Source organism: Ovis aries, chromosome 15, assembly GCF_016772045.2.
Source record: "Ovis aries strain OAR_USU_Benz2616 breed Rambouillet chromosome 15, ARS-UI_Ramb_v3.0, whole genome shotgun sequence".
Taxonomy (NCBI): Eukaryota; Metazoa; Chordata; class Mammalia; order Artiodactyla; family Bovidae; genus Ovis; species Ovis aries.
This window is the reverse complement of record NC_056068.1, coordinates 82,210,969-82,227,227: the sequence shown is the minus strand read 5'-3', so window position 1 is coordinate 82,227,227 and position 16,259 is coordinate 82,210,969. Positions and strand designations below refer to the sequence as shown.

General features: G+C 55.4%; 2 protein-coding genes across 6 annotated transcripts in view; both read right to left on the bottom strand.

Annotated features, from left to right (window-relative positions):
• The window catches only part of LOC101116255 (beta-galactosidase-1-like protein 2), a 38,487-nt gene extending 32,432 nt beyond the window's left edge, over positions 1-6,055 (bottom strand). For all 5 annotated transcript variants that reach the window (XM_060399608.1, XM_060399609.1, XM_060399610.1 and 2 more), the window contains exon 1: positions 5,906-6,055. In XM_060399608.1, coding sequence (XP_060255591.1) covers positions 5,906-5,988 — 83 coding nt within the window. In that variant the 5' untranslated portion in view covers positions 5,989-6,055. The remainder of the gene's footprint in view (positions 1-5,905) is intronic.
• Positions 6,056-15,215: 9,160 nt separating this feature from the next.
• GLB1L3 (galactosidase beta 1 like 3) overlaps positions 15,216-16,259 on the bottom strand; it is a gene marked incomplete at its 5' end in the record, with an annotated part of 31,231 nt that continues 30,187 nt past the window's right edge. Inside the window, one exon of the mRNA XM_042233616.2 lies at positions 15,216-15,794. Within this exon, the coding sequence (XP_042089550.1) occupies positions 15,773-15,794 (22 nt within the window). The remainder of the gene's footprint in view (positions 15,795-16,259) is intronic.

Here is a 16,259-nt window from a genome sequence, read left to right as displayed (position 1 = left end):
AACTTTTAAAAAAATGTATTTATTTGGCTGCTCTGGGGCTTCGCAGTGGCACATGGGATCTTCAGTTTTCAACATGGCACGCAGAATATTCAGTTGCCACAAGCGGGATCCAGTTCCCTGACCAGGGCTAGAACCTGGGCCCCTGCACTGAAGGCAGAGTCTCAGTCACCGGACCACCAGGGCCGTACGCTGATGACACGTTCCACGGAGGCCAGGGCTGCTGCCTTCCTTCTAGCAGGAGCTCCACCCACACTCTCTCCTGAATTCCGGTCGCCTCTCTGTCGTAGGATGAGCAGGCTTTTGGTCCCGGAATGACCTGGGCGGCTGGCCTGGGCCTTGACTGATGGCTACAGAGGGGCTCCTGGCAGAGGACACGGCGTCAGGACCCCTGGCAGGCCTCCCTGGGGTGGGGTGGGCTGGGGCAGGGGCCTGCCTGAGCCTTGCCTCGCTGCAGCTCGAGGGCCTGAGATGGGGCGCAGGCTACCCGTCCCTGAATATGGTCACACGTGCCGGCCAAGCCGAGGCGTCGGGGAAACGGACAGGTGTGCGGTGCCCAGCCGACCAGCTCCTCCTGAGAGATGAGCCCCGAAGTGCTCCCGGCTCTCAGAGAGGGAGATGGCTGATCCTACCACCTCCTTGAACGAGGCGGTGGGGATCGGTCTGAAACATCCCGACAGAGGCTGAGTGGGTCCCTGTGGGTGGGGCGGACACTGCACCAGCCTGGGGCTGAGCGGGGCGGGCACAGCCGCCTCCTCACCCTCTCTCCTCCGTACGCATGTCCAGACCTGGACGGGCCGGCGCCCCAGGCCCAGGCTTAGAAGAGACGCCACGGTCAGTGCTGGGGCCTGCAGCCGGGGATAGGGAGGCTCACCCTGTGTCGGGCTGACAAGTGGACAAGCTGCACGTGAGCCGGGAGCCTGCGGGAACGGCCCTCCCACCCCCAGAGCGGGAGTCCCGGCTGTCCCGGCGGGAGGGAGTCCTCCTCCTCACGTAGTGACAACGGTGCCCACTCGGCGAGGCTCCGCTGACTCTGCATCCGGGGCTTCGCTCTACAGATGCTGGCCGTGAATGCACACCGCTGGTCCACGCGGCCCTGCCTAAATCTGTCACCCAGACGGACATGATGAAGACACCTCACCCTCGGGACTGAAATGCATGCTTCTCCTCATCACTCTGAAGATGGACGTGGCCACACGCTCCTGAGCCCCAGGTTCATCAGCCACCCCGTCTCCAGAACCGCCCACCTGGGGCCTTGGGGTCTCACCAGGCTTCAGCTCTGTGCACGCCTCCCTCAGTCAGGCGGGGCTGGGGGCCTGGGGAGGGAACCACCCGCTCCCCGTTCCTGGCCAGCACCTCTGACACCCCACCCTGGAAGAGCGGCTCCTGCATCAACCTGTGAGCCCCAGAGCTGCAGCTCTGCCCCAGGTCTGGCCCGGCTTTGTGGACGCGCTCCTTGACCATGTGCGCCAGGCCTTGGCTCCTGCTTTCCTGGGAGAGGCGTTAACTGTTTGCAGAGGCCTGGGCCTTCCATCCATTGGGCAGCATCTGCAGGCCTATGCCCACCGCTCCTGGCACCCCTGCCCATCCCCATGGGAAGGACCTGGTGGGCAGGGGATGGCTGAGCACCCAGGCCCCACAGGCCAGGCCGGCAGCCCTGTCTAAAGCTCGCAGGAGTTCGTATGTGAACGAGCATCTGCTTGAGGAGACCCCAAGACCCCATCGTGCAGTTACACTCCTCATTCGGATTCAAGCACACTCGGCATCGCGCAGTGATTGGACGCCACGGGACACCGCGCTCTCACTGCGGGGAACGTTCCCACTGCAGCATCAGCAGAGGAAGGGCCAAGAACGGAAAGCTCTGTGAGTGAACGTCCAGTGCCCCCACGGCAAGAGTCTGGCCTCAGAGACTCGAGGAGTCAGAAGAAAAGGATTGCACCGAACAAGTGCAACCTAAATAAATTGCTTTCAAAGTCCACCCCATGGGACTTACCTCCTGAGACAGACGAGAGCTGGGTTAAGAGGACACGGACTCGACACACAGATCCGCCCAATTTGCCCCTCAGACCACAGAGCTCGGGCTGATCCAACAGAAAGCGAATCTGCTATTTACTTACTGAAAATGTCCATCAAGACTTAAAATGAGCGCCTCATATAGTCAGAGATCCTAGTACTGAAATATCTCCAACAGATGTTCACTGCAGCCTAGTTTGCAGCTGTGGATGCCTTTCAGGAGGGGGCAGTTTAAACAACTGGACAGACAGTGCCGCCTACAGCCGTCTCTGTACACACAGGACACCCCTGAGTGTTGCCGTGATGGGGGCTGCCTCTGGGCAGGGAGATGGGAGCCCAGGGACCTCATTTTCCCCTTTACTTTATTTGAAGACTTCTTCCTTCTTCCTAGATGACCTAGTCACAGAGTAACCTTTGTAAGAACAACACACGGTGCTCCTGAGAGGAACAGCCCCACCAGCCGTCGTGGCGGGGGGGGGGCGGCGGGAGCAGGGGCACTAACCAAGGGTCTCCTGCGGACCCCATCAGGAAGCACCCACTCTTTCACCACGAGCCTCTAGGAATCCACTGCCCTTTTGTCCAGGAGAGGCATCACACGAGGGGGGCTCTCAACATGGCCTCTGACAGGCAGACCAATCGATTTAAGCAAACATAAAAGTGAGTGGCGAGCCGGCAACAAGCCCCTGCTACTGGGGGCTGGACGGGGGCCTGGTACCCTCAGGCCCCACATGTCCCGACAGGGTCTCTGAGCCCCGGCATCTCCTGCTGCTTCACCAGAAGAGCATTCCAGGCCACACGACAGGCCTGGGGTCGTGTCGTGGAAAGAAGCGTGTTTACCTCCCCAGCTCCTTCCAAGAGGAGAGCACTCCTCGGCCAGAGTTCTGATATTTGGGGGGCCAAGGGTCCAGAAGCCTCAGGCCTAGTCTCTGGGGCGCCCCAGTCCCCTGATCACAGACCCTCAGCGTCCACACACCTGCTGAGACCCCGGTCCCCCGATCACAGACCCTCAGCATCCACACTCTCCTCCGGCACAGGGTCTCTGACACCTGGCACCCCTCCCCACGTGTGTCAGGGGTGACACTCCCACAGGCTGAGAGCTCCGCTGCCAGAACACGAGAGCTGGAGCGTTCCAACGGCAATGACTCAGGCCCCACGGAGGGCAGCGTCCAGAACAGACGAAGCCCATAAAGCCCGTGACCTCACAGATGTCCAGAAGGACACGGTCCAGCACTCAGCCCTCAGGGGAGGGGACCAAAGAGAGCGGCCTGGTTCTGAGGCTGCGACCAGTGTCCCTGGGGCTCCCGAGAGGTCCTTCTCTCTCTCCCAGGGGAGGAGCGAGCTTCGGGAACCCAGACCCCGGCAGGGCAGGGAGCAGCAAAGACGACCTCCCTCGGGAGGCGATGCAGGCAGCCCGCCGTGGGTCTGGTCCTGCGGACTCTGCAACTGACCTCTAGCTTGGAGAGACGCAGAGCTCCCGGGGGGCTGCTCAGTGAGGCGTAGATGCTGCGGGAAAGCCCTGAACGGGAACCACACCCTCATCATACCAGGCAGGCATTCTTGTGCTGTGAGACGGGATGGTTTGGAGCCGAGTTCACCCAGCACGCACACCCTGGACCCCAAGTAACACGCCAAGTGGAGAAAGTCAGCCAAGGCAGAGGGTTACACCTCTGTAAGCTTGAGAGGGTGCCAGCTAGTGTCTGAGGCCAAACGCAACATATGAGCGTTCTTGGGGAGATGCGAGCACGGCGTGCAGGGGCCCCAGTGAGCTTCCGGGGCTGGTGGACACCCGCTCTGTCGGAGCTGCGGCAGCCGCTCCACGGACGGCGCACGCGTGAGAACCCAGCAGACATGCCTGCCACACACGCACCTGCTCACATGGCGATTATACCGCCATCAAGGTGACTGGCTTAAGACCAACGTTCAGGCTGAAAAACCAAAGGTTGAAATCTTCCTTAAAGGTCATCTCGGTCCTCTTATTTCTTGGATACGATGTCAGCAAACAGCAGTGACTGACCATGAGCCAATCCAGGTAAAAGTTTATGGGGAAAAGAAAGGCTGCAGCCGAGCAGCCCCCCACCACGCCCGCCTCTGACCTGGAGCTCCCCACTCTGCTGCCCATCCCCGTGTGACCTCTGCTTTGGGGGCCGCGCCCACGTTCCCAACAACAGCGGAGAGAGGCCCCACTCGGCTGACGGCCTGGCCACCGTGGCGTCAGGCAGGGGAGGGAGCTGGCTCTGGCCTCCAGACGCAGGTCTCGGTGTCCAGCCCAAGTGGGACAGATGGACCTAGGCGGAAGGTACCCGCGAGACACAGCCCGGGAGATGCCAGGAGACAAGTGTTCCGGAGGACCCAAGAGGCAGCCCTGACCCAGCCTGAGCTTCTGCGGCCTCTGTCCCGACGGCCGAGAAAGAAGGCGCAGCAGGAAAGCCGGGTCCACACCACTGCCGGGGCACGAGCCGCCGCCGTCGCCCCGGCTGCTCCACGGACCCTACCCTTCCTGCCGCCAGGTGGGCACGTGTTCCCTGGCCCGCGAGAGCCCAGCTGCTTAACCTCCTCTCCCTCCAGACCCCAACAAGCACCTGCCCCCTTCTCGCGCCTCCTCCTGGGAACTGCCAGGGGCACTGACTGGCCCATCTCAAACCCCTCACAGCCACCCCGTCCCCGTGACCTGTCTGGGCCCCCTAGGAGGGCCGCTGCCTCTCTGACCTCCAGCATCCAAGCACGTGCCCCTCCCGCGCGGCGGGCCTTTCTCCCTGGGGTGTGGTCTCCTGGATACCTGGGTGTGTGCCTGCCGGAGGCTCCTGCCCTCTGCCTGGAGGGATCGCTCTGGGGTTTGCGTCAGCCCTGTGCCTCCAACGGCCAGGACCAGTCCTCAGAGGAAGGGAAGAGATCACAAACAGGATGGAAAGTCTTGGGAGCAGCTGGGGAAATGAGACGCCCTGAAGTTTTCCGAGCCCCAGAAAAGCATTTCCTTCTTCCAAAGAATCCTGACACCCTCGTTGTCTCCGAAACAAAGGTGGCACCTCAGACTTGGAAAGATGCAAAGGGAAAGAGTTCTCTCCCTCCCGAACATCGCTGTCTCCCAGAGGAAGCCCAGTGAAGTGACGAGGACACGGAAAGAAGCAACAGACGAGGGTGGCGAGACTGCTGTGGGTCCAAGGCTCAGCCTTCAGCTTCAGCACCAGCTCCCCTGCCTGACTTCCCACACCCCCGACGTTTTGAATATGGAAAGCTCCAGGCATCGACCTGAGAGATAGGGTCACAGATGTAAAATCCTATAAACAGAGTCGGTAGGAAAATTGTAGGCTCAGGCGCGCGCACAGGTGGTGGGTAAAGCATTCTATCCCCAATCGCACCTCCAGATAACGTGTTATAAGGGAAAGTGGAGTGGGGAGGGCTGAGCTGGTGCTGGTGGGCGAGGGGAAGACCCATCCCGAGAACGGAGCAGCCACACCCAGACTAAGGAGCTTGGAGGACCCGCGGGACAGACACCTGGGGACCGCGCTGGGCCGGGCAAATGGACCGTACGGAGCTGGAGCTCTGACCTCAGCGGAACAGAGAAGCCCCCAGCTGGCTTGGCAGGAAATGCGGGGACCTCGGAGAAAAGCAGGGGACCTGGGGCTCGGCAGGAGGACTCGGGGCGCGCACGCTGCGCACCTCGGAGAGGGGTCTGATGGCCAGTTCTGCGCGGACCCCCGGCGCAGGAGGGTGGGGAGCCCCGGCTGGGCGCAGACGCCGGGGCCGGGAGTGCCGCGCCTGGGTGCCGGGGGCGCAGAGGGGCCGGGCGCCGGCGCTCCGGTCGGACGGGGCCGGGGGGGCCCGCCCCGCGGGGACTGCCCTCGGGGGCTCCGGGCCGGGCTCGGGCGCGGGTGCGCGGGACGCGGCGTCAGCTCACCTGCGGAGCACCGGGAGGCACACGATCAGCAGCAGCGCGCCGAGCAGGAGGCCGGGCCTCCGCCGCGCACCCCACTTGGGCATCGCGCGTCCGCTGCGCCTGAGCCACCCGCGCGGGAGTCCGAACCCGACCCGGAGGCTCGGCGGGGGCGGGGCCGCGCGCCGGTCGCCGGGGCAACAAGCCTCCGCGCGGGCGGCCCGCCGGTGCTCACTGGCTGCAGCCTGAGGCCCCGCCCCCGAGGCCCCGCCCCGCCGCGCGGCCTCGGGGGAGGGGCGGGCCTGGCGGGGGCGGCGGGGGCGGCGGGCCTCGCGGGGCGACGGGGGCGGCGGGGGCGGCGGGGGCGGCGGGCGGTTTCCGGTCCTCAGCCCCGGCGCCCCGGGCCCAGTCCCTCCCCGGGGGCCTGGCCCTGAGAGCCGCTCTCGGCGGCAGAGACCCTTTGCGGCTGGAGATGTGCAGACGGGAGCTCACCGCCTGGGCGCGCTGCGCAACCCTGCACACTTGAACACGCGAGTCAAGTCACCCCCGGCGCGGTGAACGGGTGAGCAGGTGCGAAAGGCGCTTCCAGAGCCGAAGCAGTATTTTAAAGCAGTTCAAATGCTGAAGAGAAAAGTTTTTTAAATAGTGACTTAACATGTGAAAGTGAAAGTCGCTCAGTCGTGTCCGACACTTTGTGACCCCGTGGACAATACAGTCCATGGAATTCTCCAAGCAAGAATACTGGAGTGAGTAGCCGCTCCCTTCTCCAGGGGACCTTCCCAGCCCAGGGACTGAACCCAGGTCTCCTGCGTTGCAGGCGGATTCTTCACCAGCTGAGCCATCAGGGAAGCCCAAACTGGGAAAGGCGTACGTCACGGCTGCGTATTGTAGCCCTGCTTATTTAACTCACATGCAGAGCACATCATGCGAAATGCTGGGCTGGAGGAAGCACAAGCTGGAATCAAGATTGCAGGGACAAATATCAATAACCTCAGATATGCAGGTGACACCACCCTTAAGGCAGAAAACAAAGAAGAACTAAAGAGCCTCTTGAAAGTGAAAATTCAGTCCCTCAGTCGTGTGGACCCCATGAACCGCAGCACTCCGGGCCTCCCTGTCCATCACCAGCTCCCAGAGTTCACTCAAACGCACGTCCATCGAGTCGGTGATGCATTCCAACCATCTCATCCTCTGTCCTCCCCTTCTCCTCCCACTTTCAATCTTTCCCAGCATCAGGGTCTTTTCCAATGAGTCAGTTCTTCACATCAGGTGCCCAAAGTATTGGAGTTTCAGCTTCAGCATCAGTCCTTCCAATGAATATTCAGGACTGATTTCCTTTAGGATGGACTGGTTGGATCGCCTTGCATGCAGGTCAAGGGACTCTCAAGAGTCTTTTCCAACACGACAGTTCAAAGCATCAATTCTTCGGCACTCAGCTTTCTTTATAGTCCAACTCTCACATCCATACATGACTACTAGAAAAACCATAGCCTTGACTAGACGGACCTTTGTTGGCAGAGTAATGTCTCTGCTTTTTAATATGCTGTCTAGGTTTCTTCCAAGGAGCAATTTTAATTTCTTTTAATTTATTTAATTTAATTGTCTTTTATTTAATTTCTTTAATTTTAATTTCTTTAATTGAAATGTCTTTTAATTTCATGGCTGCAGTCACCATCTGCAATGATTTTGGAGCCCCCCAAAATAAAGTCTCTCATTGTTTCCCCATCTATTTTCCATGAAGAGATGGGACCAGATGCCATGATCTTTGTTTCCTAAATGTTGAGTTTTAAGCCAACTTTTTCATTCTTCTCTTTCACTTTCTGCTGGATCATTGACAAAGCAAGAGAGTTCCAGAAAAACATCTATTTCTGCTTTATTGACTATGCCAAAGCCTTTGACTGTGTGGATCACAATAAACTGTGGAAAATTCGAATGTGATGGGAATACCAGACCACCTGACCTGCCTCTTGAGAAATCTGTATACAGATCAGGAAGCAACAGTTAGAACTGGACATGGAACAACAGACTGGTTCCAAATAGGAAAAGGAGTACGTCAGGGCTGTGTATTGTAACCCTGCTTATTTACACAGAAGTTGTAGTGGTTACACCTTCATTTACTATTACTCAGTTGGTACAGTGTGAAATGCCACATGCTTGTAAGTTCTGAGATTTTTTTTTTCTGAAAATGATACCAAATTGCTATGATTTATTCAGTAATCCTGGATAAATACTTTGGTATTATGTAGGAACTTGGATGATCCTTTCAGTTTTATTCAGTACTGTTATTTTTTAGAGACCATGTACATTTCAGATCATCAGCAGTAATGTAGCAGATAGGTGAATTTCTGTTTTAGAGAGGATTGCCAGGTATTATACTCTCACAGGTTCTTAGGAAATTTTGTGGAATGTTTAAGAGTTACTGAAATTCATTTATGGAATATTTTCATGGAGAAGGAAATGGCAACCCACTCCAGTGTTCTTGCCTGGAGAATCCGAGGGACGGGGGGAGCCTGGTGGGCTGCCGTCTATGGGGTCGCACAGAGTCAGACACGACTGAAGTGACTTAGCTTAGCTTAGCAGAGTATATCATGAGAAACGCTGAGCTGGAGGAAGCACAAGCTGGAATCAAGATTGCTGGGAGAAATATCAATAACCTCAGATATGCAGATGACACTACCCTTATGGCAGAAAGTGAAGAATTAAAGAGCCTCTTGATGAAAGAGGAGAATGAAAAAGTTGGCTTAACGCTCAACATTCAGAAAACGAAGATCATGACATCTGGTCCCACCACTTCATGGGAAATAGATGGGGAAACAGTGGAAACAGTGGCTGACTTTATTTTTCTGGGCTCCAAAATCACTGCGGATGGTGATAGCAGCCATGAAATTAAAGACGCTTACTCCTTGGAAGGAAAGTTATGACCAACTTAGACAGCATATTAAAAAGCAGAGACATTACTCTGCCAACAAAGGTCCATCTAGTCAAAGCCATGGTTTTTCCAGTGGTCATGTATGGATGTGAGAGTTGGACTATAAAGAAAGCTGAGCGCCGAAGAATTGATGCTTTGAACTGTCGTGTTGGAAAAGACTCTTGAGAGTCCCTTGACCTGCATGCAAGGAGATCCAACCAGTCCATCCTAATGGAAATCAGTCCTGAATATTCATTGGAAGGACTGATGCTGAAGCTGAAACTCCAATACTTTGGGCACCTGATGTGAAGAACTGACTCATTGGAAAAGACCCTGATGCTGGGAAAGATTGAAAGTGGGAGGAGAAGGGGACGACAAGAGGATGAGATGGCTGGATGGCATCACCGACTCGAGGGACATGCGTTTGAGTGAACTCTGGGAGTTGGTGATGGACAGGGAGGCCCGGAGTGCTGCAGTTCATGGGGTCACAGAGTCGGACACGACTGAGCAGCTGAACTGATCGTGTGAGAAGCTACGACCCTGTAGATTCTCTTTAGACAGATGTGTCTGTCACACGTTTGAATCGCAGGGGGACGGGTGCGAGGGGCCAACCGGAATATCCTCCGCCTTTGGGTGCACAAGTCTTGTTCTGGTCCTCACTCCTACCACTTTCAATTTTTTAATTTAAAAAAACGTCCAGATAAACCTTACATTTTAGGAAAAGATGAATAGAAGTCTTATTTTGGCACAGAATTATGTCAGAAAGGAAGCTGTGTGATATTTGGGCAAATGTATGCTTTCTAGCAATCACAAACCCCACTCATCCCAAGAGCAAAATTCAGAGTTTACTGAAAGAAAATATGAGACGTGTCTAGGGAGGCTGATGTTTTTCTCAGCATCAGAGTTTCCAGAACACACACACGCAGGCGCACGCACACCACCGCGTGCTCTGAAGCTGTGTGTTGCCCTTGCACACTGGACGCTAAGAGCTGCTAGGAGCACAGCGAGGCTTCCCTTCTGGAACAAAGACAAGCCACGTTTACTTTGAAGAGTTTTTTTCCAGCATTAAGCAAATATTTGTCAGCTAGAGAAAGTTAAACCCAGGAGAGGCAGAGAGGAGCGAACACACAGAAAGCCGAAGACCTGGTGCAGTGGGTGGGGGGGCGGGGGGTGGCTGGGGCTGACCCAGGGCCGGAGCCACCTCGAGTCTCCAGGGCCCAGTCTCGCCCCTTGAGCGCACTCCCCAAACCCAGTATCTTCTATCCACTGTTTTTAAGGCATTAAATTGCCCGATAGGTGTTAAGACTGTGATAAAAGCGTGTTGGTATAACTGGAATGAGAGACGGCCCTCAAGACACACGGGGAAGGTGTCACAGGGGAGGCCCCTTTCCGCCTGTGCAGGTGTGTCCCAGACACACACCCTCACCTGCCCTGGTTCCTGGTGATGCTGCTGAGCAGCAAATAGCACCGTCCTCGGGACTTCCCTGCTGGTCCAGTGGCGAGAAATCCATGCTCTCGGTAAAAGGGGCCCAGGTCTGATCCCTGGTTGGGGAGCTAGATCCCACAAGCAGCAACTAAAATTTGGCCAAGCCAAATAAACAAATATATTGTTTAAGTGAGCTAGGATTCACACAAATTATTGCAAAAGTAATAAATGGATAAATAGCACAGCCCACTAAGCACCAGGGTATCCTTAAGCTATTTACACAGCACCAGATTCTCCTTTGTTTTTTTTTTTCCAGATATTAAACTTGTCAACATGGGCTATAAAAACCATGAAATCCTTAGCCCAGCCCTGTGTCCTTTGTTTTTATTTCTGGGAGAAAATGTGAATAACTCAGTGCTACAGAAGAAATCCTTACCCCTTGACCTGCTGAGAACTGCAGGCCTGTAGACACGCCCTGCTCCTGGATTAAGAACACATTCACTCCATCAGGATTTAGGGATACCAGGACTGTACTGCAGAGATGCTGCGACTCCAGACATGCTTGCTGAGGAGCCAAGACTTCGGGTTTTTAAAAGAGTAGCAAGAGGTGCCTTCAACATACTCCTTTGCAGAACGCTTGATTGCTCTTGACCCTGAGCAGAGCATGAAATTCTCACATCACTGGGCAGGGAGGCTACAGTTCAGTGACCCAGCCAATGGGGCTGTAAACAGTGGCGTGCGGGCAGATCGTACCTAATACCCGCAACGGTAACCTGCGCAGGCCAACTTCCCCATGCTGGGTGTGCAGAGAACAGAACAAAGCAAGTGTTCCTTGAAGAACGGGGTCCTGCTGACCTCCTCCCCTCCCAGGACTCTCCCGCTGCTCCCAGCGGAGACAGGGGTGGACGAGAAGCGAGGAGAAGACGAGGAGCCCAGTTTCCATGTCAAGCTGCCAGAGTCCGGAGCCAAGAAACTGTGAGCTTGGGGAGCGCGGGGGACTCCTGGGATAAGTGAGCGTCATCTCAGCCCTGGACGAAAAGAACGCGGAAAACCGCTGTCCGTGAGGCGCACGTACATACCTGTGGCTGATTCATGCTGCTGTTTGGCAGAAACCAGCACAATTCTGTAAAGCAGTAAGCTTTCGATTAAAAAATAAGTGAAAAAAAATGAAGAAGAAAATCCTTATCTTTGGAAAGCGAGAAAGGAAAATGGGTCCAAGTCGGGACGGTCAGTCAAGGCCTACCCAGAAAGGCACATCCGGGGTGCTGGGGGCCTGTGTGTTTGCCGGGGCTGCACCGGCTCCAGCGCTGGCCTGGGCGGTTCCCAAAGGCCACTTTGCAGCTCAGCCTCTGGGCGACTGAAAAGCAAGGTCTGGCTCAACAGCGTCCGTTCGTCCAGAAGGGATCAACAGCGTTTGGGTTCGCTGTGTGCGGAGCACGGTTTCGGGTGCCAGGGAGGCTTCAGTGGCCCCTCTCGGAGAAGTCTGCCCGGCTGAGGAAGCAGAACAGCAAAAACGCACAAACAAATCAGTCCCATGTGTTCAAGGCGACACCAACCCTGGGCTCTTTAATCCGCGGGAATGGGCCAGAGGCCAGAGGAGGGGTCGGGGGAGCCCACCGGGCCCCTGCTGCAGCTCGGGGAGCCACAGCAGGAATGGGGGCGGCTCCCTGGGGGGCTGGTCCAGGGTGGGCCTGGGCGTGGGGAGCAGACGCTCCCCCCTCGGCGGTGCTGTGTCCAGGGACCCCGCTTTCGCGCCTGGCACCTCGGAAGCAGCAGCTGGATTGTGGCCTGTCTGTGTCTCCGGGATGATTTGCTCCAACCGCTCACGGTCACGTTTCGTCCTGTACCCGCAGTTGCTTTGTATCTGTCGGTCCAGATGCTGGTCCAGGTACAAACACCACAAAACGCCCATGCCCCAGCCTGGCTCCAAGGCAGGGAATTCCACAGCATGAAGGAAGCGGACGAGAGCAGCGGGTGTCGGGGGTGCTATGTACAGAGGAGACCTCACCAAGAGGGCATCGCCGAGCAAAGCCCTGAGTGGTCGCCTGCGTACGGGGCTGAGGTGAGGCCGGCCAAGCAGAGAGGGCCCCGGAGGGCAGTGCCCAGGGGTCCAGGCCTGCAGGGAGGAGGCCAGGGGAACCAGGACGCCGACAGGCAGGCCTTCCAGAGCAGAGCTCTGACTCAGGCAATCAGGGAGCCAGGGCAGGCTCTGGGCGTGGCGTCCACTGTGTTTCCAAAGGTCATCTGGATGCCAGGAGTGGGCGGCAATACAAGAAAGGGGACCGACTGGAGGCTACTGCAGGCGTCCGTGTGCTAAGACAAGCGGCCGCCTGGCACGGGGCGGACTCTGATCCCTGGGTCGTCTGTGGGGCGAGAAAAATAAGGAGGATTCGAGAATGACTCCGTCACGCTGGGCCTGAGAAAGAGGGGGCACTGGGGTTGCCGTCCCTGGGATGGAGGAGACTGGGAGGGTCAGCCTGTCCAGAGGCCCAGAAGCCCAGCTCGGGCCGGCTGGTTTGGCCCGCAGAGGGTTTGGTCCACCGAGGACTCTGGCCACTGTGATGCAGGGGCGTGTGGAGGGGCTGGGGCAGCAGAACGGGCTAGGGAGGAAAAGGGGCCTTGGGGGGACGCAGACAAGCCTCCTTCCAGGGTATCTGCTGGCAAGAGGGAGAGAGAAATGGGAAAGCGGCTGCGGCTCGCAGCCCTGAGCCGAGGACACTGCCCAGTCCTCATCTCCATTTCGGGTGGGAGATGGAATCACAGTGCTGGACACGGACGTGGGATCGTGATCAAAGAGACAGATGGCAGCGAAGCAGAACGGACACGGTGCATCTCGTCCGCCACATCCCGGGGGGCGTCATGGGTAGGCTGGGCCGTGGAAGTGGGCTCCGGGGTGAGCAGACAGGGCCACGCACGGCAGCACGCCTGCCTGGTGACTCAGCGACTGCAGATACGAGCCGTGTGAGCTGTCAGCGCGAGCACCAGCGGCGCCCTTGGAGCCTGTCCTGAATATCTGAACATTCACTTTCAAACGTAGGCGCGCGTGTGTGTGGGAGATGCCGCAATGTGAAACTTTAAAACTGCATTAAGTTGAAGTAAAATAAAGCAGTGGTTAAAGACTACTATGGAAACTATCAATATCATCTACAAACACAATCATTAGGAGCTTTCATACACTTTCATCCTCCTGGACTGTGGCTCAGAGGGTAAAACCATCTGCCTGCAACGCGGGAGACCTGGGTACGTTCCCTGGGTCAGGAAGATCCCCTGGAGAAGGAAATGGCAACCCACTCCAGTACTCTTGCCTGGAAAACTCCATGGATGGAGGAACCTCGTAGGTTACAGTCCATGGGGTCACAAAGAGTCAGACACGACTGAGCAACTTTGCTTTCCCTTTTCATATACTTAACCACATTAGGAAATAAGCTGACAGCTAACAGGAATGTTAAGAGTACAGTAGCTTTGTAAGTGTGGGAAGACTATGAAATCCTTTTGAACCAAGAGATATATGAAATAGATATATCTAAAAGATAATTTAAATATAAATTATATAGATATTAGATATTCATAAAATTTAAAATTTTAAGATATTGGTAAGAATTAGGTATATTTTTAAAGATTGTTTTAATCACAGTTTTTAATCATGGTTGAATTGTTTGTGTTCACTGTTCCTAACATTGCACAACAAGCTTTTCAAAAACTGGATTTAAGTATTTAATTTCATTTTAGCCATGTGTCTTGGGAGACAAGCTCTTCGTTGGAATTCTTGCCATTCTAAATAAAGTTGGGAGGAACTTTGATGAGGGGGACAAGCTCCTGGATGACGTGCAGGTGTCTCTATCAGGAGCCGCGTTTGATCCAGAAAAAATAAACACGGGGAGACTCAAGTGGTAAGCAAGCAGCAGGCACATCTCCTCCCACTGGACCAGCCTCAGAAGCACACGGTTCTTGCGGTCCTTTAGTTTCTTACAGCTTTGAGCTTTGTCCTTGTTGTTCAGGAGCTCAGTCGTGTCCGACTCTCTGCGACCCCGTGAACTGCAGCACGCCAGGCCTCCCTGTCCGTCACCAACTCCCGGAGTCCACCCAAGCCCATGTCCATTGTGTCAGAGATGCCATCCAACCATCTCATCCTCTGTTGTCCCCTTCTCCTCCTGCCCTCAATCTTTCCCAGCATCAGGGTCTTTTCCAATGGGTCAGTTCTCCGCATCAGGTGGCCAAAGGCCTGGAGTTTCAGCTTCAGCGTCAGTCCTTCCAGTGAACGCTCAGGGTTGATTCCCCTTAGCACTCACTGGTCGGATCTTTGAGTTTCTTCCCAGTCGGTTTTCAACTGCCGAGGGACCTTTACACCCGCCCAGATTGTGACTCTCAGAAGCCAGGTTCCTTCTACGAAACAAAATATAAATACAGGAAACCTTTTCCCTGAGTTTATATTTTGCTACATACTAGTCCGCGATGTTACAAAATGCATACTTTGTATCTCAGATATCTGTACAAAGAGTTTTCTTGAAGTTCCACAGTGTGTTAGACAATAATGAATGTAACTATGCTTCTTATTTTGGTGCCATTAGAGCTTTTCCACCACACTCTGCAGACAACAGTAGCAACAGAGGAGGAGGTGCAAAGGGCGAGTGGGTTCGTTGCCTGAGCCTGCTGCGGAAGGAACACGGCTTCAGGGGCTAGCTGTCCTGACATGACAGGCGCGTAACAGGTTATTCGCGATTCTCAGAAAGCACCAAGACGGAGCGACCCTCACTTGCGTCCCTCCCCTGGAACGCTTCACGTCCTTTACGCCTGGCAGACATGCGGTTAGACTGCTCCTGACACCTCGCTGAGCTGGCGCTCTGACACTGGTGGATGAGACATCTGCCTCCATTCCGGCACCACTGGGGCTCCGGAAGGAAAGGGGCCCTTACGTCTTCCTCCCAGTTTTACTGAGACAGAGTCGGCATCAGCATGGCAGGCATTCAAGGTGCGCACCGCAGTGATCTGACTCACACAGGTCATGAAACGATGATCACAGTAAGTTTAGTAAACCTCCATCACCTCATTTAGATACACAATTTAAAACAACAGAAAATAATTAGAGCGGAGATAGGAAAGCAGAAGAGGAGCAAACCAAAGACACAACAGTCATCAAAGAAAGACACATCTCCTCAGGCCTTAGCTTCCTGTCTGGGCATATCTGAGGTATGCTTTCTTGTGGTCTGATGGTTCTGAGTTCTGGGTTTCTCCACAGACTCCATGGGTTTGAGTCTAAAGCCCCAGAGAATAAGGTCCTTTGGAGGAGCTGTGTGGTTCATGGCAGAATTCTCCTTCGTCGAGCCAGCCATTCCCAACAGTGGAGTAGAAGGCAGTCTCACTCTGTCCTCCTGCCACACAGGATGGCTCCTTCTGCCCTCTGGACACCAGACTGCTTGCTAAACTTCTTGAAGCCTCTACACAGCATGACGAAGTGATAAGTTGGGTTTTGGTGCGCTGCTTTGCGTTCAAGCCAGGTGCTGTACTTTGATTATAAGCACAGCTGGTCCTCCACATCCACAGGTAACACATCCATGGTTCAGCCAACCGAGAATCGAAACCTACTCGGGAAAACAATTCCAGAAAATTCCCAAGAGCAAAAGTTAAATTTACCACGGGCTAGTAACTATTTACTTAGCATTTACATTGCATTAGGAATTATAGGTAAGCTAGAGAGGATTTAAAGTGCGGTACAGGGAAGGATGTGTGTGGGTCATACGCAGATGGTCTGCTCACCGTGTTTTGTAAGGGGCTTGAGCACCGTCGGGGGGCCTGGAATCAGTCCCCTCAGACATGGAGGGAGGGCTGTAAGCGGCTGCCTCCCAGGGCTGCCATTTGAGAGAGCTGGTTGCAGTATTCATGACCATGGGGCTCCCATCACCAGTCTGTCCTCAACCAGAAAGAGCTCTGACTGCACACAGACGGCTCAGGAGTCATAAGACAGATGCTCCATGCCAGGCCTTGTTGTCACACGCGTGTCACAACCAACAATCACACTGTTGTTCCTTCTCTGACTGGATGACCCA